The sequence below is a fragment of the Lolium perenne genome, chromosome 7 (genome assembly GCF_019359855.2).
Source record: "Lolium perenne isolate Kyuss_39 chromosome 7, Kyuss_2.0, whole genome shotgun sequence".
Lineage (NCBI taxonomy): Eukaryota > Viridiplantae > Streptophyta > Magnoliopsida > Poales > Poaceae > Lolium > Lolium perenne.
In genome coordinates, this window is record NC_067250.2 from 52,065,095 (window position 1) to 52,087,495 (window position 22,401).

Genomic DNA, 22,401 nt, shown 5'->3' on the forward strand with positions numbered 1-22,401 from the left:
CGAGATGCACAGCACCGACAACCTCGTCGGCGGCCCCAACATATGGAACAGGGACGGCCGCACCCTGTTCTGGGGCGTTCCGGGGCGCACCCTCGAGAACGTCATCCGCGGCATCCGCAACGGCGCTCCAAGGCTGGAGATGCCGTCGTCGCCGTCTCCTCAATGGCAGCCGAGGAGGACGACGTACTCGTCCTCCTCGCACTCTTCTTCCTCGGGACCGGCGCGATCGACGCCGTCCTCGTCTTACCGGTCGGCGCCCTACACCGTCCCCAAACGGGTGGTCAAGGAGGAGCCGGCGACGCCCGTCAACACGAGGCGTGGCGGCAGCGGCAGCCGGCGGCAGCAAGGGAGGTGCGGCGGCGCCCTCCTCATCCCGAAGCCGGAGGTGAAGGAAGAGCCGGAGGAAGCGTCGCAGGCGGCGCTGCTGGCGGAGTACGAGCGGCAGTAACGGCTCATCGCCAGCAGCGACGACCCCGAGGACTGCCCAGGGCTGCGGGCGGTGTTCTTGGCGTCCATGGACGACAAGGACGCCTGGAGGGGCGACCTGGACGCGGCGATCGCCATGTCCATCCGCGACTCCGGCAAGCCGCTGGTGGACCTCTCCGACGACGGCGAGGCAGGACCAAGCGGCTTGGTGAAGGACGAGCCCGTCGACGAGCCCGTCGATGAGCGCGTCAAGCAGGATTTCGTCACCGACGACATGTACAACTTCCAGCAGTACTACGACGCCTCCGGCCGCCGCAAGTGGTTCTAGATTAGGTTTAGTTTAAATTTAGTCAAATTTCGTTTGAATCTATGTAAGTTTGGACGAATCTTAATCGAATCTCGTTAAGTTTAAAATTTCCGAAATTTCGTTTGGGGGACGCGACTGGGGAGCGACGTCCCCCAAACGCGGCACGAACGAAACACGTCCCCCAAACGCTCAATCTGGCGCGGTTTGGGGGACGGTTTGGGGGACGCGGCTGGAGATGCTCTAAGTGTAGCATTATTGTGCAGTTTGTGTTGGTAGCCAAGGGTATGTACGGTCGGCAAGGGTATTTGCACATATGGTTGACTGGCCTACCCTTTTGTTGATTAATGGAAATGTCAATTATTTTTCCCCTGTTTTTTTTAGAAAAGTTCCATGTTGCGTTTGACCATGAACTGAACAAGTCCAGCATTTTCGGTGTACAACACTGCAACGACGGGCAAAGGCACGCCACGGGCGGTGCTACGTCAACACGGATCGAAGATCCCTGCTCGCGCGCTGCCTGGCTACCTGTGACATGACCGGGATTTGATCACGCGACTTGCACGTATGACGGCACAGGGTGTTAGCTAGGTAGTCAACTCTCCTTACAGTACCTGGACCAGATTCATTCACGCAGAGAAGGCCAGTGCAGAGACAGTACGTAGCGCGGGCGCGCGATGCGTGTGCGCCGCGCCGGCCGGCCGGCATGGATCCGCCTGCCTGTCCAAAGCCAAGCCGCAGAAACGGCGGCACGCACCACTCACGCCTCGACACAAGGCTAAGCTAGCTGACCCCCCCTCGGCAATGGCGACGGCGATCGCGGTCAGGGTCAGGCCATGATGGCGGCATGGGGCCCCGGCGCGCTGCCGCAGATTAGCCTGTTCCGGGACCAGAGACCGATCCACCGAGATGTGATTGACTGAATCTCAAACTTCAACACCCCGCTTTGCCCCGTGCCCCACGGCTCTGAAACATCTACAGTCTCTAGCTTTCTCTCTCGCGTGCAGTGCGGCCGCGGCCGCCGCCGTCGACAGCGCCGCGGGATCCGTCGATGGCAGAAAGGAGAACGGACGGACGTACGTACTGCGGCGCCGCTGTTGCTGCGAGGCCGGTGATCGACCCAATGAGCCAGCAAACAATGATTCCACCGATCGCTCCTCCTCGATGATTGTGTTGGGCGACACTGTTTGCGGCCGGACGGACGGCCAGACGGTGGAGCCGCCGCTGTTTCAACGACTCGGTTGAAAACCTAGAATAGTTCTCGCCACAACACCACGTCCACCTGTTCTTTAGTGCCCCTATGCGTCAAGCCCTAGGGCATCTCCGAGCCGGTGCGACGCACACGGTGTTAAGCCGTTTTTCAAAACGATTTGGGACATGCATGACATCTGATCATCCTTTAGTCGGAATATTTTATGAGTTGCCACACTTTTCTTTGAAGTGTCTATTATTTGCCACATGACCACCACATGTCAGTGAGACACAAAATGGCAAATGATAGAAGTGCCAAGAAAAATGTGGCAAATTGTAAAATTCCCTTTAGCCGCGCACCTCAAAGACCAATTCGGTACGTGGTGGTCCAATACAATGTTCATAATAACCTGTAGATTTGGTATTCTTTTCTTAGCATGGATGGATTGAACAATAATATTAACGTGCTACAGCACTCTCCGGTGTTTTTGAAAGTTGTGGAAGGTCATGATCTACCATGAAACTATGAGATCAATGACAACTCATATACCAAGGGGTGCTATCTAGCTAATGGCATCTACCCCAATTGGGCGATATTTGTCAAAATAATCCTGGCGCCTCTTGTCAGAAGAGTTGCCACTTTGCTAAGCACCAAGAGAGTTGTAGAAAGAATGTCGAGCAGTCATTTGGTGTGCTCCAATCTCGATTTGCTATTGTTTGGTACCCTGCTCTTACTCATGATCAAATGTGGGAGGTGATGCATTCTTGTGTGATCATGTGCAACATGATCATCGAGAGTGACCAGAAGATTTGAGCTATGCATGTTGGTCCCTATCAGTGCGAGGATCCTCTTGCGCGGACGTTGATCTTACAACTTTTGATAATCTCATCGTTGTGCATGCAGAAATCCGTGACTCGAGCATTCATTAGCAACTGCAAGATAATCCGGCGACAACATCGACAACAACAGACTTTAGCTTATAGGGTGTTCTTTCTTTGCAGCGAATATGGAAAGGGCCAGTTCCTGTTTCAGTGCCCCCAGGCCCTCGAGTCACGGATTTCTGCAGGACGAAGACGTCGCTCATCTCCTGTTTCAGTGCCCCCAGGCCCTCGAAGTATGGAAGTTCTTCTACCCTGATTTCGACGAGCAGGGACTCTCAAGCCTCACCGACTTCTGGACCTCGCACTGTCAAAGCTACGTGACGACTACGATCACCACCGCCATCGCCTGGAGCATCTGGAAGAGAAGAAACGCCTGTGTCTTCCACGGGGTTTTCGAAGACCTCGCCTTAGTTTCGCAACGTTGTATCGAGGACATTAGGCTTTGGGCTCACCGATGCACCTCCCCCCTTCCTCCTCCTTCCTGAAAAATTGGTGTAATAACTATGATCCTCCCTGAGTCCCCCCCCCCTTCCTTTCTCTCTCGCTTTCCTCCAAAACCCCTGTATATGGTCCCCATGTTCTTTTGCCTTAAATAAAGTTGTTCAGGCTGGCGTAAGCCCGCCGTAGCCAGGGTCAAAAAAAAAAGGGCCAGTTCAAGTCATTACCGTAGTTTTCTGCATGTTCTTCCATCGATGTTATTGTAGCGAGAACGCACAAACGCCTATAGTTTGGGTTTCTTTTTTTCGCAGCGAAGAAGGCACAAACGATATCAGTGGAAAACTTTAAAAACAGTGAAATGCATCCTGCTGTTGGATAGCCGTGGCCCGAAGACCAATTTCACGTCCGTTGGCCAAAGCAAACGGACACGCGCGATCAGTTTATACGTCCAAATTGCGTCGAGCCGTAGCTGGAGATGCCCTTAGGCAGTCGAGAAGTCGAGATTGGTTGTATCGGACGTGCGGTAGCTGGTTGGAGAGGAGGCATACGGGCCCCGAGGGAAAAGGAGCAGTCAAACACGGAGAAGGAGGACGGGTCGGTCGATCGGGGCAATGCCACCGCCGTGTCCTTCCTCAGGTGTCAGCTCGAAATACACATGCGGAAATGTGACAAATCCCAATCATATGCATACCACCACTACCACCACCGCTATTTTGTACTAGCAGTAGGTTGTAGCAGCGTACGGCCAGATCCAGTCCGAGTCCGGCCGACGGGCCTACGACACAACTAGTAGCGCGAGCCACTGTACAAGCAAATGATTTGGGTTAACTAGATGATGATTGACCCTGGAATATATGATGGATTAATTAATTAATTTTACACTAGCCTCCCTAGCTAGAGAAGACATCACGAGGACAACGACGACGATGACCGGCCAGTGAAGGTCTGCCTAGCTAGAACCCGTCCTCGCCGGGCTTCCCGCCCACGTCGACGAAGTAGGACGACATGGCAGCCGTCGCGGCGGCAGCGGCGCTCGCGCTCGTGCTCTCGCCGCCGTTGCTCGTTGCGGGCATCGACATCGACACGTCCATGCCGCCGTGTCCGCACTGCGCGTAGTCCTCCTCCTCCAGCTCCTCCTCCTTGGCCGCGACCGCCGACGCAGCCATGGACCCCGGCTGCTGCGGCGGCAGCGGTTGCTGCGGCACGACGGACGGCAGCTTGGAGAGCAGCGCCTCGAGGCTGCTCATGGACGGCATGATGTGCATGGACGCCGGCCCGGGGACCGGTGCGCCGTAGGGGTCCATGTACATGTCCGGCGGCGGCATGGGCGGCATCATGCCCATGCCCGGCCACGGCCCGGCGGCGACGTCCGGGAACACGCCCGCCGACGAGGGGTGCGGCAGCAGCACCCCCGGGATGCTCTCCAGGTACCCGAACTTGCGCCGCAGCGTCACCACGTAGCTCAGGTCCTCCGCCACCTGCACCACCATTGACCGATCAAACAAAACAAGCTCTGCACATCATTATTACTCACTCGTGCAGCATGCATGCACAGCTTGGCTCCCACGCAAGGTGGCAGTCGTGTTCGAGCCACAGCCACGAACCAAGTAGTAAAGGAAGGAGTAGCGCTGCACCTTTTTCATGGAGCCGAGCTGCACGACGCCTTCCCTGACAGCGATCAGGGCGATGGTCTGCACGCACAAGAGAATGGGAATGAGGGCAATGAAAAGAACCACTCATCAGTGGCTCGGCAGGCGAGGGCGAAGCAGAGAGTGATGGAGCAGGGCAGAGCTTTTGATCGAAAGACCGGCGATTGCGATTTGTCAAGGCAGAGACTAGATCAGATAGGTCTGGCCTAGATAGCTCGAAGGGACGTACCTGGATTCCAGACTGGAACTGAGCCTCCCATGTCCTCGGTTGCTGCAAGCATATTGTCGCATGATTAGTGTCGCAGTGGTGATTAATTAAGAACCAGGAACCGCATTAGCACAGTAATAAGAAGCACTTCTACTCCGGTGCTCCCCCTTGGCAAATGTAAGGCTTCATAAAAAATAAGAATGGTTGAGATCTTCCAATATCCCTTCGTAAACGGGGTCATGATCATAAAATTTAAAAATCTGATATGTACGTACGACCCTCTAGAGGTCCGTATGGCCCGCGTTATCTTGTACGATTATTTTCTGTAAGTATAGTGTACTACTACGGTGACGTACGTGTACCGAATAGGCATGACATATAAAAAAGGGTCGTAGACGTCTTCGCGTATGTATACATACGAGTATACATGAGCTGGATATAGGTCAGCGGCCCTAAAGTTGGAAAACTAAAAAAAATATAACCTGTCAACGTGTGTTAGGGGGGAGCACCGGAGTAGGACTCAATAAGAAGCCTGTCTGCCTGAGTGAGGGTTAGCATGCAGCTTACGGAGTCGGCAGGGTTGTTCCAGGAGGAGATGAGGTTGGTCTCCTGCTCCGGGGGCTCCTTGAAAACCCACTTGTGGCTGTGGTCCGCCGCCACTTTCCCTATCAGCCTGCAGCGACCAACAACAGGGAAACCTAATTAAATTCAATCGTCGTCATCATCATCCGATCAGGTGCCCGATCACCTGCTTAGCTAGGCAATCTTCTTTTTTTCTACGAACTGTAGACTAGAGAGCACTCTACTCACCCTTCGCCGTAGTTGTAGATGTCGTGGGACATCTTGAAGAAGAGCTCGGGCTGCAGGTTCTGCTTCAGCTCCTGCTGCGCCGCCGCCGCAGCCTCGCACTCCGCGTACGCCACAGAAGCTGCTCCCTCCTGGCCGCAGGCGGCAGCAGAGGTGGCCGCGAAGTTGCAGAACCCGTCCTCCCATGCCAGGATCCTGGGTGAAAGCAAGAAACCAAAACCCCAAGGCAGTAATAAGTCTCAGGCGCAGCTACAAACTTACTACTTCCCATGTGTTTTTGTGTTTACCAGTTCCTCCTGTTTCCTCTGCTCCTGTCATAGGCCACACCTGGGAGATCCCATCTGTTCAACAAGAGCAGATTGAGCAGCAAGTTAATCGTCAAAGAAGCTGCAGCATTAGCGCATAGATGGCCGTGGCTTACACTTGTTACAAGGTGCATGTTGGAGAGATGGAAGTTTAGGGAAGAAACAACGAAACAGAGAGGGTCTCACTTTGGGGGAGGGTAGTTCCTGGGGAGGATGCGCCAGAAGACGGCGTACACCCACTGCGAGGCGTCGCTGGTGCAGAGGCTCCGGAGCGTGTGCTGCAGCAGGTGCGTCACGGCCACCGGGCTCAGCTGCTCCTCCATTACCGCCGCCGGCGCGCACCAGCAGCACGGAGGTGAGAACACAAGCTAACTAGTCAAGCCGAGCTTCTGTAGCAGTCGGCGGCAATCGATCGAGAATCTTGGCACTAGCTGGTAGCCTGCTAGCTAGAGCTCGGCGCCGCTCTCGCTTGCTTGCTTCGCTTTGATGCTGGATTCCCTTTCCTGCGTGTGAATGATTTCCTCTATATGGCTGTGACTTGCTTGTGAGGCCAGTGCCACTACCGAATGAGAACGCCACACTTGCCCAAAATTTATACCCCGTCCCCTCCCTCCCCCCTCCCCCTCTATTCCATCTCTCTCAAAAGTCTCAATACTGAAGATGATGGGGGACTTGGGCCACTGTCCTACTTGGGAGTATAAGTTTGATAAAAAAATATTTGTATTTCTCTCTCTCTATCTATCTACCCGGCTCCCCCCATGGCCCCACATATTTTGGTTGTTATTATTAGTTCCGGGAATGAGAAAATTCTGCTTGCGCTCTGGTCGTCCTTGGATCAAGTTGATCCAACTGTCCCCTTCATGCCCACAAACGCAGACTCGAATTGTAGAGGACTGTTCTTCGTACGGCTCCTTGTGCGGATTAATTGAGGTGAGGGAATCGCCAAATATAATGCACTCCATTCCTCATGCTTCCTTCGCCCATGCATCACATTCTCTTTGTCTTCTCTTGATCTATCAGTATTTGTTTTTGAGAACTATACTTTATGGTCATCTCCTCCATTTCCATTAGTGGAATGGCGATCCTTACCTCGCCCTCTCCTCCCGCCCCGGACCCACTTCTCTGAGACATTTATCGTGGTGTGGATCTCCGTCTATGATCACATCTTCGTTAGGTCTCGATTCCTCGACGAGGCAGCCGACGGTGGGCCATGGAGGGATTATGCTCAAACTTTTCGCATGGGGCACCACATAGTGCCGTTTCCATCGATGGCGACATGTATCCTCGACGTCGGCCCCACCGAAGCAAAGGAGTTTACTTCACAGACGTAGCGGGTTGCGGCTGTTACGGTGACAGAGTCCATGACGGCGTAGGTGAGAGAATGTATATGTGCCTCATCTTATTCTCATATCCCTTGCGAGCCAGATCTCGAGGATAATTCTTCCTCCTCCACTCCATCGTGTCCAAACCTAGACTATCTCTTCCACCACTTATGGGAGAGATCTAGGGTTCCACCTCCTTACCCAGTTGATTCCTATGACCGGTGGCCTGTAAAAGCACTTGGTGATCCTCGCTAGTTTGCTCAAGTTGATGCTACTTCTCCATCTCCTAGTTCACGCCTCCCTCCTCATATGTTGGATCTTATGCGGGACGGAGGGGGACATTTTCATTATAATTGTGGCATCATCAATAAGAAGGACCGGGTCAGAATTCATCCAATGCAGGTTCACGTGCTCTGCAAGGGGATCACGAACGGTGGGATGCCGTGGTTGCTGCTCGAGAAAACCAGGCTTGGAGGAAATGAGAGCGGAAAAATGATGATGTTGATCACGCAAAGGCTGCTGATCCAAGAGCATCCACGAATCCTGTTGCTCCTCCTTGAAATCCTTTGGAGAATGTGGATCCAATTATCATGATAAGAGTCATTTTAATGATCAATGACCTCCCATTTGGTGCGAGAAGTGTGGGAAACTTAGGCACATTAGACATATCTATAATCTATAATATCTAAATAGGAGCAACCCACTAAGTTGATTTCTCTCAACATGCAAGCTATACACCTCACAAGCCATCTTGAGCAATCCTATGTCGCCACGTCATGCAGCTCACCACATCAGCCACATCATCTCTAATGGGATTAGTCGTGGAGTACCACATTGAAAGGTGGGGTATTGATTTTTTTGGTGCCTCTTTATGGTAAAAGCAGCAACAAGAGATCATCGTCAATGTCCACTAAAACTACGTTTGAATCCTACGCTAATTGACTTCGGCGTCTCACCTTCCTTCACAATATGTAATGTTGCCGCTTCATCTGCAACTAAAGAGCGTCTAGAAAATTCTATGCTTAAGTGGCACCGTTACTTCTTTGTACTCTGTGCCTTTTAATAGCAGCTCCGTCTGTACGTCTACACTTGGTTGAGGTTGTCTAGCCCAGTTCACCAAGCTACACACAGAGGGTGCCGGTTCTTGGTCAGAAATCCATAGTTCTTCTACAGATCATTGAACAAGGTTAGACGGTTCTTCTTCCTATGGCAGATTGGTTGAGGTGATTCTCTTCTCGGTCCAATTAAATCTCTACAGTCATACATGGCTTAATAGCCTCTCCTACATCTACCCAGATTCATGAACTCTTTGGAGTATTGCACCTGTGGTTGTAATGTTAATATCTTTTGTGTTTTCTGATCTGATATAGTCACACACAAAAAGGAACCTTTGGCCGAAAAGTGAGGTGACACAAACAGCAGCCTGACAAATCTTTTGTTTCAGGTCTTAGTCCTTCTCTCCAAACCATTTGCTGGTATGATTTTGTTTGTTTATGTACAAAACTAAGATATCATTTGTAAATAATTCATTATTTTCTGGACTGTTTATGCTGTATCAATTGTATGGAGAGAAGTTTTATATACCACTGGTAGAAAAACAGGCTTCCGGTGAGCCCCATAAGTCGTGAAGCTATAGGAACCGCGACTAATGGGACCTTTAGTCGCGGTTCGGGAGGCGAACCGCGACCAAAGGCCTGGGCCCAGGGCGCTCGGTGGCCAGCTGGTGCACGTGGGGGTCTTTAGTCGCGGTTGGCCTGGCCAACCGCGACTAAAGGTGCCCGAAGGCCTTTAGTCGCGGTTGGCCAGGCCAACCGGGACTAAAGCCCCTCCCCTATATATACCCATCCAGCAGCCAACACTTAGCCATTTGGAGCCATTCTCTTCACAAACTTCACAAGTGGGTGTTAGGTTTGCTTTTGGTTCCTCTTATGCACATAAGGTGTTTGATGAAATGCCCCAAGAGCATGAAACAAACATGATATGAAGTGTTGGAGCCACACTTGAGCTTTCTCATTTATTTTTTCCTCCTCGATCGCGGTTAGCAACTTGAACCTTTGATGTGTCATTGATAAAATATGCATGTGTGTAGTTCATTGTTTAATTTATATTGTTTGTAGCTAGTTAGTTTAACAAATGCATGATGGTTAATTATATATTTTATATTATAATAATGCAGATGAATTGACAATGGATGTACGGTAACCGACTCTCCGGCGAGTTCAAGACGGGTTTGAAAGATTTCCTCGTAGTGGCTAATGCGAACAAGGTGGGGGTTTTGTTATCTGTCCATGTGTTAACCGTAAGAATCGGAAGGGTTACTCTTCCTCAAGAGATGTTCACATGCACTGCTTCGGCACGGTTTCATGCCAAGCTATAATTGTTGGACCAAGCATGGAGAAAGAGGGGTTATAATGGAAGAAGATGAAGAAGGGGATGATTTCATCGATGAAAGCTATCTTGCTCATTTCGGTGATACTTTCATGGAGGATGCTGAAGGTGAAGGGGAAGGTGAAGGGGAAGGTGAAGAAGAGGCACGTGATGATCCCGTTGATGATCTTGGTCGGACCATTGCTGATGCACGGAGACGCTGCGAAACTGAAAAAGAGAGGGAGAATTTGGATCGCATGTTAGAGGATCACAGGAAGACGCTGTACCCCGGATGCGATGATGGTCTGAAAAAGCTGGGCTGCACACTGGATTTGCTGAAATGGAAGGCACAGGCAGGTGTAGCTGACTCGGCATTTGAAAACTTGCTGAAAATGTTGAAGAATATGTTTCCAAAGAATAACGAGTTGCCCTTGATGCGTACGAAGCAAAGAAGGTTGTCTGCCCTCTAGGTTTAGAGGTTACGAAGATACATGCATGCATCAACGATCGCATCCTCTACCGCGGTGAATACGAGAATTTGAATGAATGCCGGTATGCACCTTTGCATTGCGTTATAAGATCGAGAGGCGATGACCCTGGTGACGATGTTGAGGGCCGAAACCCAGGAAGAGGGTTCCCGCCAAGGTGATGTGGTATGCTCCTATAATACCACGGTTGAAACGTCTGTTCGGAACAAAGAGCATGCCAAGTTGTTGCGATGGCACAAAGAGGACCGTAAGTCGGACGGGGAGTTGAGACACCCCGCAGATGGAACGCAATGGAGAAAGATCGACAGAGAGTTCAAAGATTTTGCGGTGACGCAAGGAACATAAGATTTGGTCTAAGTACGGATGGCATGAATCCTTTTGGCGAGCAGAGCTCCAGCCATAGTACCTGGCCCGTGACTCTATGCATCTACAACCTTCCTCCTTGGTTGTGCATGAAGCGGAAGTTCATTATGATGCCAGTGCTCATCCAAGGTCCGAAGCAACCTGGCAACGACATCGATGTGTACCTAAGGCCATTAGTTGATGAACTTTTACAGCTGTGGGGCAGACCTGGTGTCCGTGTGTGGGATGAGCACAAAGAAGAGGAATTTGACCTACGAGCGTTGCTTTTCGTAACCATCAACGATTGGCCTGCTCTTAGTAACCTTTCGGAATTGTCAAATAAGGGATACAATGCATGCACGCACTGCTTACATGAGGCGAAAGTGTACATTTGCCAAATTGTAAGAAGAACGTGTACCTCGGGCATCGTCGATTTCTTCCGAAAGGTCATCCAAGAAGAAAGAAAGGCAAGCATTACAACGGCAAGGCAGATCACCGGCCGAAGCCTGCGGAACACACCGGTCTTGAGGTATTTGATATGGTCAAGGATTTGAAAGTCATCTTTGGAAAGGGTCCTGGCGGACAATCAGTTCCGAAGGGAGCTGACGGGCACGCAGCCATGTGGAAGAAGAAATCTATATTCTGGGAGCTAGAATATTGGAAAGTCCTAGAAGTCCGCTCTGCAATCGACGTGTTGCACGTTACGAAGAATATTTGCGTGAACATCCTAAGCTTCTTGGGCGTGTATGGGAAGTCAAATGATACAAAGGAAGCACGGCAGGACCAGCAAAGTTTGAAATACCCTGATGACCGGCATCCGGAACGGTTTCAAGGTCGTGCCAGCTACGCTCTGACCAAAGAAGAGAAGGTCATCTTTTTTGAATGCCTGAGCAGTATGAAGGTCCCGTCAGGATTCTCGTCCAATATAAAGGGAATAATAAACATGGCGGAGAAAAAGTTCCAAAACCTGAAGTCTCACGACTGCCACGTGATTATGACGCAATTGCTTCCGATTGCTTTGAGGGGGCTCCTGCCGGAAAATGTTCGAGTAGCCATTGTGAAGCTATGTGCATTCCTCAATGCAATCTCTCAGAAGGTAATCAATCCAGAAGTTCTACCACGGTTACAGAACGATGTGATCCAATGTCTTGTCAGTTTCGAGTTGGTGTTCCCGCCATCCTTCTTCAATATTATGACGCACCTCCTGGTTCACCTAGTCGATGAGATTTCCATTCTCGGTCCTGTATTTCTACACAATATGTTCCCCTTCGAGAGGTTCATGGGAATATTAAAGAAATATGTTCGTAACCGTGCTAGGCCAGAAGGAAGCATCGCCAAGGGCTATGGAAATGGGGAGGTAATTGAGTTTTGTGTTGACTTTGTTCCTGACCTTGAGGAAGCAAGAAGAAAAGAGAGCCCGAGCCCAAGCAAGTATTTTCTGACAAGGAAAAGAGCTGGGCTAAGTCATTTTTGAACACACCGTCCCAAGCCGCGAAGAATCTGCCTGACGACTATGCACGTGAACTTCGTAGGCAAGCACTCGCGTTCAAGAGGAACCAAGAGTTGGAGGAGAAGAAAGCCTTGGAGGAGGCCGAGAAAAAATTAGAAAGGGGGAAAGAAGTTGCCCAGCTCGGGGAACAAAGTAAACAATCGATCGCCCCGCTCATAGTGCAAGCCGCCGGTCCGGATGCCCCCGATATCATAGCAGCTGCGGCAGCACATGGATTGACTGTAACGAGTGCCAGAGAACAAGCGGCCGACTTAGGTATCACTCTTCGTGCACTGTTAGGCCATGATGAGGCGCCAATGAAGGACGTAGTATTTACATATGTGAAGAATGGCCCTCTCGTCGAGCCTGCGCAGGAAGAGGATCTACCTCGACAAATGAAAGGTCTGCTAAATTGGTACAAGGGTTACATAAAACTTAAAAACGCCAAAGACTATATTTATGCGGAAGTTAGATATGAGCATCACTTCAAACATTACTATATAACAATTCATCGGAGTGAATTGTTCCAGCTATTCAATCTGCGCGAGCTCGACAAATCTGTCATCAGTTGCTACGTTCTGTAAGTGATTTATTAATTTCTACCCCATCTCGTTCATTGCCTGCACTATATATATATATATATATATATATAGTCCTAACTATCTTGTTGTGTACGCTATTATGCAGAATGAAGAAGCGGGAAATGCGAATAAGGAACATCCATGATGTTGGGTTCATTAACCCACAAATCGTTAATTCATATGTGTTAGAAAACCACCCCGCCGACGTGGAGGATGACCTGTGGCGGTTTCTTACAAAACAGGAACTCAAAAGTGATATTCTATTTCCTTACCATTTTGGGTGAGTGTTTCTGTCTTGAGCACATTCTCTTTTGTTTACTCCATGCATGGTATGTGGCTAATCGATGAGTTATGCATGACTGTGCATGTATCGTGTCCGCAGGTTCCACTGGATTACGATGGTAATTCAATTTCACACCTCCACGGTTCGTCCACGACTCTCTGAATATGGATCCGGCGCTTTGGGCCAACATGAGAAAAATGATGCAAAAGTAATTATTTTCATTCATTTGCGCTCTATATCGATCGGCCTATTTCGTTCATCATTTCCTAATATCAAGTAACTAATTAATAACTCTCTTGTTCATTTAATTTTCTTTGCCTCGTAGGGTTTGGAGACGGTTCGTAGATCAAAAGGTCGGTGAATTCAAAAAAGAGCTACAATTTAAAATAGCAGTGCGGACGACTGGGGATATTCAGCCACCGGGGACCAATCTATGTGGATACTATGTTCGTGAGAGGATCCGGAGATACACCAATGAGCGGGACCAGCAGTGTGAGAGCAACATCAAGAGGAATAACCTCCGGAAGACGCTTAGTCCAGAAGCTCGCTTCCGACCACTTCAAGAGGAACTAGCTGGATGGTTGGCGAGGGAAGTCATCGATCCTAGAGGAGAACACTATGTAGAGGACGTAGAACTTCATATGCACTAAATTATGGATGGAAACTTGTTCAAAATTGTATATGGTCATCCGATATTGAATATATATTGTATATTCCTCTTGAATTCTTTTTGGTTCTAATTTCAAATTTGTTTGAAATTGTACATTCATATGCATGTATGTAGTACCGTAGAATATGTGAAACTCCTTCAAAATTAAAACCCAAAAGAAATAAAACAATACAAATTAAAAAGAAACCAGATTTAGGGGGAGGGGGGGCTAAACCCTAAACCCTGCGGAGGCCTTTAGTCGCGGTTGGCCAGAAGAACCGCGACTAAAGGTCCTCCGCCCTGGCGCTCGCCTGCGGCCCACGTGGACGGGCCTTTAGTCGCGGTTCGTAAGGAACCGCGACTAAAGGGGGGGCCTTTAGTCGCGCCCAATTGGTCGCGGTTGCGCAACCGCGACTAATGGCAGTTGCGCACCGCGACTAAAGGCCATTTTTCTACCAGTGTACCCAGAAGCTATTCAGTCTTGCCTGCTGATTTTGCACGTGATTGGATTGGATTGAGATGATATACTTGCCTCCTTGGTTTAGCCGGCAATCTTCAGATAGACATTACCATGACTTGGTCTCATTTACACATTTCACATTTCCTTTTCTGATTATCGATCTTGATGCTACATTGGACAAAGGGGAAATGGGTAGTATGTTGGGTGAATACTGAATACTCTTCTGTTTTTTCTTCTCTGCAAAGTGGATCCGGGTTTTTCACAATGATGTATCGATTCTTATTCTTATTCACTGATGTAGTGGTAGATTGGCCAGTCACGCTTCAATAGTTAACACTTTGAAACAAATACATTTAGCTGCAAACCAAAACGTGTCAATGGTTGCATCGACGTCTTGGACTATTTTTCACAAATGCATGACAATTTTTGGTAGCATACATTTCCGCAGCAACGCGCGGGAAATTCTCTAGTTTAACAAACTATTATGCCATGGATCATGTTGATATCATGTGTGGTTTTAAGAATCCTGGGGGTTCTTCTACTTTCATGATGAAAGGATCGTATGGCACCTAGAGGGGGGTGTGAATATGTTCTTAATCAAATTTTAAACAAAAGGAAAATTATCTAGATGTACAACTATGTGAATTTACCTATGACAAGATGCAAGCAATACAACACATAAGATACAAGTATTAAAGTGCGGTAAAGGATATAAGTAACCGAGGTGGAGCACGCCGAGACACAAGGGTATGGTGGGGGCATCTATCTCTCCATTGTTTTCAGGGAAATCTGAGATCTCGGGAGGAAACCATTAACGGTGGAGCCTGTGGGTGTCGTAGTCCTCGTTAAACGTGTTATGGGGGCCTCCTGGATCGGATGATTTTGACGTTTGCATCGTAATCTCCGTGGGGCATCATGTTTGGCGACATTCACCGGCCCGATGGACGTGTGGACGACTTGGTAGTTGGGATTTGGTCTCCGCATGTTTCTTGCGTGGGAGCTACGGTGGAGCGGCATGTCACCTACCGTCTACAACAACGAGTCCCGACGGCGGTGGTGGTGGGATGATGGACGCGCTTAGGGTGGTGGAGCCGTCTGGTGTCATGGGGCATCGAAAGGAGTCCAGTCATGGTTATTGTGTTGATCCCTCTTGGAGACGGGTTCATGGAAGAGGGAGGTAGCAACCTCTTTGGCGTGTGCCTTAGTGTGTGATGAGGGTCTGCTAGGCCAGTTGTGCTCCTTACTCGCCAATAGGCTGCTTGGTGAGGCTTTCTGTTTTTTAGATGATGTGCGTTGGTGTGATGTCAAGGGCACATGGCTCGGCTCACGATCACCACCTTCATCGTTAGGTCTAGTGAGTTGTCGCTAGGACGGTCTTTGCATTGTTCTTCTAAGGCTTTGTTAAATAATCAAATAAAGAAGGTTGTTTGCATCCTTTCGATGCAGAGACTAAGGGTAAAACCTCCATTTCAAAAAAAAACATTGAGGGTGCTACTAATGATCATGCTATTGAAAAAAAGTTCAATAATTTGTTTGGATCTGGATGGCATTGTACGACACGCAATTAGTCCTAAGCAATTCACCATGTGTCTCCCTATCCCGAAGAGGTGGAGAGAGCTTGGTACTATGGCCAGAGTATGTGAATGAAAAATAGTGAGACTATGTTGCGTTTGTCTCCTTGGTCAGCTTCCATTGGTGCAAAAAGTCCTTACAGAAAGATTGGGTTAGAGTGTACAACATACCCCCCCCCCCCCCCCCCCCCCGAGAAAAGATGTGAGGCTCATGCCTATTATACCGAGTCTCTTATTGGCATGCCACTGAGTCTAGACATGAGTACCATACACATGCCTCAATATGTCAAAGTCCTAATTTGTTCTTGTGATGGTGGAACAAATTCATGAAAAGGCGGAGGGACCTTTTATAATTTTTATTACGATCTGGATAAACTTGTAGTTCGTGGACATCCTAAGAATCAATTGGCTACTCGGGTGGATCAGAGTTCTGGGGCTCCTTCTCCTAAATGCTCCATAACTGACACTTCTAATGTGTGGGAGTCATCTGAGGGGCAGACTACGTATTGCTGGTGGTAGTTTCTCCAACAATAGGCATGGAAGAACTCATCAAAGCCCTCCAGACTTTGTGTCCAAATATGACTCCGAATATTATAGTGGAGATGACCGGGAACCGTTGATTGATCAAATAGCTAAGAAAAAAATTAATGGAATCATCATCAGTTGTTTAGAACCATTCTGTAATTTTTTTGATATGGAGGAAAATATACCTAATGCTTGGTTTGAGGAAGGGGGGGTCTCAAACCTGTTTCTGCTACAGTTGTGCAACATGTGGATGTTGGCAGTGCTCTAGTATCTGAGAGAAAATGTATTCATGTTGACGCTAATTTGAAGGTAATTGGTAGGAATGCTATGGTTCCTTTTACATATTATGCTAGTCTTCCTAGAGAAAATGCACGGTCATTTCCTTGTAAGTTTACTTCTTCAGCTCCACGTGTTAACAAAGAATTTCTCTTGGTTGAGGTGCATCCTTCACTTATCACTAGAATCATATCTCCTTACAACCAGTTTTTTTCTAAGGAAGTGTGGCCCTCTTTGCTGCAGGTAGAGGAAATGGATTCTACTGATTCCTCTCCCCCTAATTGCTCTCCTAGATAATTTGCTACAATATCCCACTGAATCTCATGTTCTTGAAAATGATATGAATACGAGACAATCTCATGTGAGTGGACTTGACAATGAAGATATTATATTTAGCACTAGAACATGGGAAAAAAAATCTTGAGAACGTGTTGGATCGTGCAATTAATGTGACCAGGAATAGAAATATGGAAGGTAATTCTAATCACTATTTTGATGTTGATGTCAACTCCTTTGCCGATTTGTCTGATATGGAAATTGTATCTCGTGCTTCTCTTATGGGTGTTAGTGTTCATGCTAAGAATTTGGAATCCATAAATCTGATTAGAAAAATGGAGTGTGCTAGGGATAATTTGTGTGCTAATCCTTCTGGTAATATTGGTGATAATTTGCATATTCGAAATATTAATAGTGGTATATCCCCTGTATGTATAACTTGGTTATCTTCTAGTGATGTGGAGAAAGATTATGATGAAGAATTATTTACTGTTGTGAGGTCTATAAAAGATTTGAAAAAAATGAGAAAAAATAAATGTGTGGTTTCCTCTGGACCTCTTACGATGAGTTAAAATAAGGCTGACATTTCTGCCCATGCTCCTGGCAGAAATGGCAGAGTTAGAAACCCTCTAGATATATATAATTGAAATGTCTCATTTGAAATGGTAGAGGGGCAAGTAAGAAAGGCATGTCTTCCTGCCTCACCGAGTTAATAAAGATCATGCCTTGGATTTTATTAGTTTTGTGGAAACTATGAAAAATGAATATAAGCAGGGTATTTTTTCTGGGACAAATGATCATGGGGGTGTATTCTTTTGGATCCCTTCTATAGGGAAATCTGGTGGCATCCTCTGTGGGGTAAGACAAGAAACTTTAGAGGTTCAAACATATAAACTTGGTGAGTTTATTTTGAGAATAGATCCGGGGATGTGAGGAAAAGTGCAAGTAGACCTTAATGGTTGTGTATGGTGCTGCTCATGATAATAGAAAATATGCTTTTCTGTCTAAGCTTGCTAGCTTTTATAATTATGTGGATAATCTTTATATAGTTGGTGGAATTTCAATGTAAATGGGGATGTGGGAGAAAAAAAGCATACTCATTTGTCTCACTTCTCTGATATCTTTAATAACATTATTCATACTCTTTGTTTGAGAGAAATTTATATATCTAGTGAAAATTTTACTTGGTCCAATAGACATGCTATTCCCACTTTGGAAAGATTAGACAGGGTGTTGATGTAACCTAGTGGGAAACTATTTTCCCTTTGGTTCAAGCGATGAGATTAATTAATGATATGTAGGATCATTGTTCTGATGTTGCTTGTATCGGGTGTGATAATAGAAACCTTCCAAAAAGTAGATAATTTAAATTTTATTTGGCCTGGTTAAATTAGGATGGTTTCCTTGAAAAAGTGAATGAAATTTGGAACAAATCTGTGAGATCTATTGATCATATTGATATCCTTAACATTAAACTAGAAAGGTTTTAAAGGCATTGCAAAGGGTGGGTTTCTAGCCTTCAAGGTCATATTAAAGAATGAAAAACCTCTCTGAAAGAAGAACTTGGGTGTTTGAAAGTGGAAGCTGAACTATTTGCTTTGTCTCCTCAAACTTTTTAAAGAAACAAAAGTATGAAATCCTAGTTGAGTTGCATAATATGTATGCCGATGAGGAATTTATTGGTTGCAAAGATAACATGAAAGGTGGTTGTTACAGGGAGATAACAACACTTCCTATTTCCATCTTACGACGGATGGTAGGAAAACGAGAAAAATATATTCATACTTCAAAATATGGTGAGGTGTATATTGAGGGGACTAGAGATTTACTTGATGATGCCACATCCTTTTACCAAAACTTTTTTGGCCCGACTCCTAGGAATCTAGTTCACATTGTCGATGATTTATGGGTGCTAATGAAAATGAAATGCGGATGGTAATTTAAATTTTATTAGGCCTTTCTCTGCTGATGAAATAAAAAATGCCCTTTTCTTGACGGATATTAATAGAGTTCTAGGACCTGATAATATCCTTATTGAATCCTTTAAATTTTTTTTGGCACATTGCACAACATGATATCATGCTTTTATTCGCTTATTTTTTTTCAACGGAACTATTGAGGTGCAAAGATTGAATTATGGCATGATAACCTTGCTTCCTGAAGTCTCGAGTGCTGATAAAATTCAGCAATATCGCCCAATTTGTCTCCTTAGATACTTATACACATAGATATAAAAAAATGTTCACTTTGAGATTAGAACCCTATGCTGATAAGCTCTTTAGTGCGCAACAAAATGCTTTTGTTAAAAGTAGAAACATCATGGATGGGATTAATTAATTCTTTTCATGAGATCATGCATCATAACTCCTTGCGGAAGAAATGTGGTATTGTGTTGAAAATTCATTTTGAAAAAGCGTACGATAAGGTAAACTTGGATTTACTTATGAGCTATCATGAAAAGAATGGTTTTAGTGATGTGTGGTGTCCCGGGATAAGACAAACTTTGGAAAATGGCACACTGTGTCAAATTAAATGGAGAGATGGGCCCTTATTTTCAAAGTTGTAAAGGGCTCGGCAAGGGGACCCGTCTCTCCCACTCCTTTTAATTTGGCAAGTGAATCTGGAAATTTTATTTTGGCTCATAAGTGTAGATGCACCCACTGCTAAAAACATATTTTAAAATGTTAAAAAAACATTATTTTTTGGTTGTGTATCCGGACATTCTACATACGCACACAATGTTTCACGAAGAAATGAAATTTTATTTGACTTGTGTAAAACAAATATTTTTCGTTGCTGCAAAAGAGGCCACACAAAATGTTCTTTCCCTCAAAATTTTGTGTGCGAACATAGCATGTTTGGATGTACACAAATATTTTTCGACATTTAGAAATACATTTTAAATGCATTTGTTATAATAGGTGTATTTGGACCTATCATCCAAAACACTATGTCTGGTGAGTGCTTGACTAAAATGGTGATATCACTAGTAGAAATAGAGGCTTCCATACGCCCTCTTTAGTCCCCAAAATATTCGAACCGCGACTAAAGGGGTCTTTAGTCGCGGTTCGGGAGGCGACGCGCGACCGAAGGTCTGGGTCCAGCGGGCTCGGTCGACAGCTGGTGGACGGAAGGGGCTTTAGTCGCGGTTGGCCAGGCTAACCGCGACTAAAGGTCCTTAGGCCTGGCCCGAAAGCCTTTAGTCGCGGTTGGCCAGGCCAACCGGGACTAAAGGCCCATCCCTATAAATGCAGTTCAACACACTTCACTTAGCCATTTGGTGCCACTTTTATTCACAAAGGGGTGGTGGGTTTGCTTTTGGTTCCTCTTGTGCACACAAGGTGTTCGATGAAATGCCCGAGAGCATGAGACAAACATGATATGAAGTGTCCGAGCCACACTTGAGCTTTCTCATTTATTTTTCCTCCTCGATCGCGGTTAGCAACTTGAACCTTTCATATGTCATTGGTAAAATATGCATGTGTGTAGGTCATTGTTTAATTTCTATTATTTCTAGCTAGTTAGTTTAACAAATGCATGATGGTTAATTATATACTTTATATAATAATAATGCAGATGAATCGGCAATGGATGTATGGTAACCGACTCTCCGGCGAGTTCATTATGGGTTTGAAAGATTTCCTCGTAGTGGCTAATGCGAACAAGCAGGGGGGTTTTGTTATCTGTCCATGTGTTGCCTGTAAGAATCAGAAGGGTTACTCTTCCTCAAGAGACGTTCACATACACCTGCTTCGGCACGGTTTCATGCCAAGCTATAATTGTTGGACCAAGCATGGAGAAAGAGGGGTTAGAATGGAAGAAGATGAAGAAGGGGATGATATCATCGATGACAACTATCCTGATCATTTCGGTGATAGTTTCATCGAGGATGCTGAAGGTGGGAAAGATGAAGGGGAAGGTGAAGGGGAAGGTGAAGAAGAGGCACGTGATGAGCCCGATGATGATCTTGGTCGGACCATTGCTGATACACGGAGACGCTGCGAAACTGAAAAGGAGAGGGAGAATTTGGATCGTATATATGTTAGAGGATCACAAAAAGTCGCTGTACCCAGGATGCGATAATGGTCTGAAAAAGCTGGGCTGCACACTCGATTTGCTGAAATGGAAGGCACAGGAAGGTGTAGCTGACTCAGGATTTGAAAATTTGCTGAAAATGTTGAAGAATATGTTTCCAAAGAATAACGAGTTACCCGCCAGTACGTACGAAGCAAAGAAGGTTGTCTGCCCTCTAGGTTTAGAGGTTCTGAAGATACATGCATGCATTAATGACTACATCCTCTACCGCGGTGAATACAAGAATTTGAATGAATGCCCGGTATGCACTGCATTGCGTTATAAGATCAGATGCGATGACCCTGGTGACTATGTTGAGGGCGAGAAACCCAGGAAGAGGGTTCCCGCCAAGGTGATGTGGTATGCTCCTATAATACCACGGTTGAAATGTCTCTTCAGGAACAAAGAGCATGCCAAGTTGTTGCGATGGCACAAAGAGGACCGTAAGTCGGACGGGGAGTTGAGACACCTCGCTGATGGAACGTGATACGTCTCAAACGTATCTATAATTTCTTATGTTCCATGCTAGTTTTATGACAATACCTACATGTTTTATACACACTTTATATCGTTTTGATGCATTTTCCGGAACTAAACTATTGACGAGATGCCGAAGTGCCAGTTCCTGTTTTCTGCTGTTTTTGGTTTCAGAAATCCTAGTAAGGAAATATTCTCGGAATTGGACGAAATCAACGCCCAGCATCTTAGAATTCCACGAAGCTTCCAGAACACCCGAGAGCCACCAGAGGAGAGCCACAGGGGGCCCACACATGGGGCTGGCGCGGCCAGGCTAGGGCCCGCGCCCCCCTATTGTGTGGTGGCTCCGTACCCCCTCCGACTCCGCCTCTTCGCCTATTTAAAGGTCCCTAACCTAAATCTTCGATATGGAAAAGCCACGGTACGAGAAACCTTCCAGAGCCGCCGCCATCGCGAAGCCAAGATCTGGGGGACAGGAGTCTCTGTTCCGGCACGCCGCCGGGACGGGGAAGTGCCCCCGGAAGGCTTCTCCATCGACACCACCGCCATCTTCATCAACGCTGCTGTCTCCCATGAGGAGGGAGTAGTTCTCCATCGAGGCTAAGGGCTGTACCGGTAGCTATGTGGTTAATCTCTCTCCCATGTACTTCAATACAATGATCTCATGAGCTGCCTTACATGATTGAGATCCATATGATGAGCTTTGTAATCTAGATGTCGTTATGCTATTCAAGTGGATTTTACTTATGTGATCTCGGAGACTCCTTGTCCCACGTGTGTAAAGGTGACAGTGTGTGCACCGTGTGGGTCTCTTAGGCTATATTTCACAGAATACTTATTCACTGAGTTATGATTTGAGTTGGATGTCTCTATGAAATTGTGTTGTGTTAGTACCTCCTATGAATGCTCAAAGTGACAGCGTGGGGTGTTCATTAGTACTTGGGAATACATCTTTAAGGTTTGCCTACATGATGAATTAGAGTTCGTTATCTTGCCAGAGAGTAATTCGGA

The 22,401-nt window shown here is 46.9% G+C and overlaps 1 protein-coding gene across 1 annotated transcript; it reads right to left on the reverse strand.

The window, feature by feature from the left end:
• Nucleotides 1–3,905: 3,905 nt before the first annotated feature.
• On the reverse strand, nt 3,906–6,791 carry LOC127317528 (protein RICE SALT SENSITIVE 3). Its single transcript, XM_051348081.2, has 7 exons — nt 6,397–6,791; nt 6,193–6,246; nt 5,909–6,100; nt 5,666–5,771; nt 5,120–5,161; nt 4,876–4,932; nt 3,906–4,719 (listed from the first exon to the last, which is right to left on the reverse strand). Exons 1-7 carry the CDS (start codon nt 6,531–6,533, stop codon nt 4,195–4,197), a joined length of 1,113 nt encoding a protein of 370 aa, XP_051204041.1. The 5' UTR covers nt 6,534–6,791; the 3' UTR covers nt 3,906–4,194.
• Between the last annotated feature and the right edge of the window lie 15,610 nt (nt 6,792–22,401).

Coding starts and splice junctions, on each gene's coding strand:
- LOC127317528 (XM_051348081.2), bottom strand. CDS start 6,533: ATGGAGGAGCAGCTGAGCCCGGTGGCCGTGACGCACCTGCTGCAGCAC. Junction 6,101..6,192: donor AGAGGAAACAGGAGGAACTG/GTAAACACAAAA, acceptor GCTTTCACCCAG/GATCCTGGCATGGGAGGACG. Junction 5,162..5,665: donor GGAACAACCCTGCCGACTCC/GTAAGCTGCATG, acceptor ATATGCTTGCAG/CAACCGAGGACATGGGAGGC.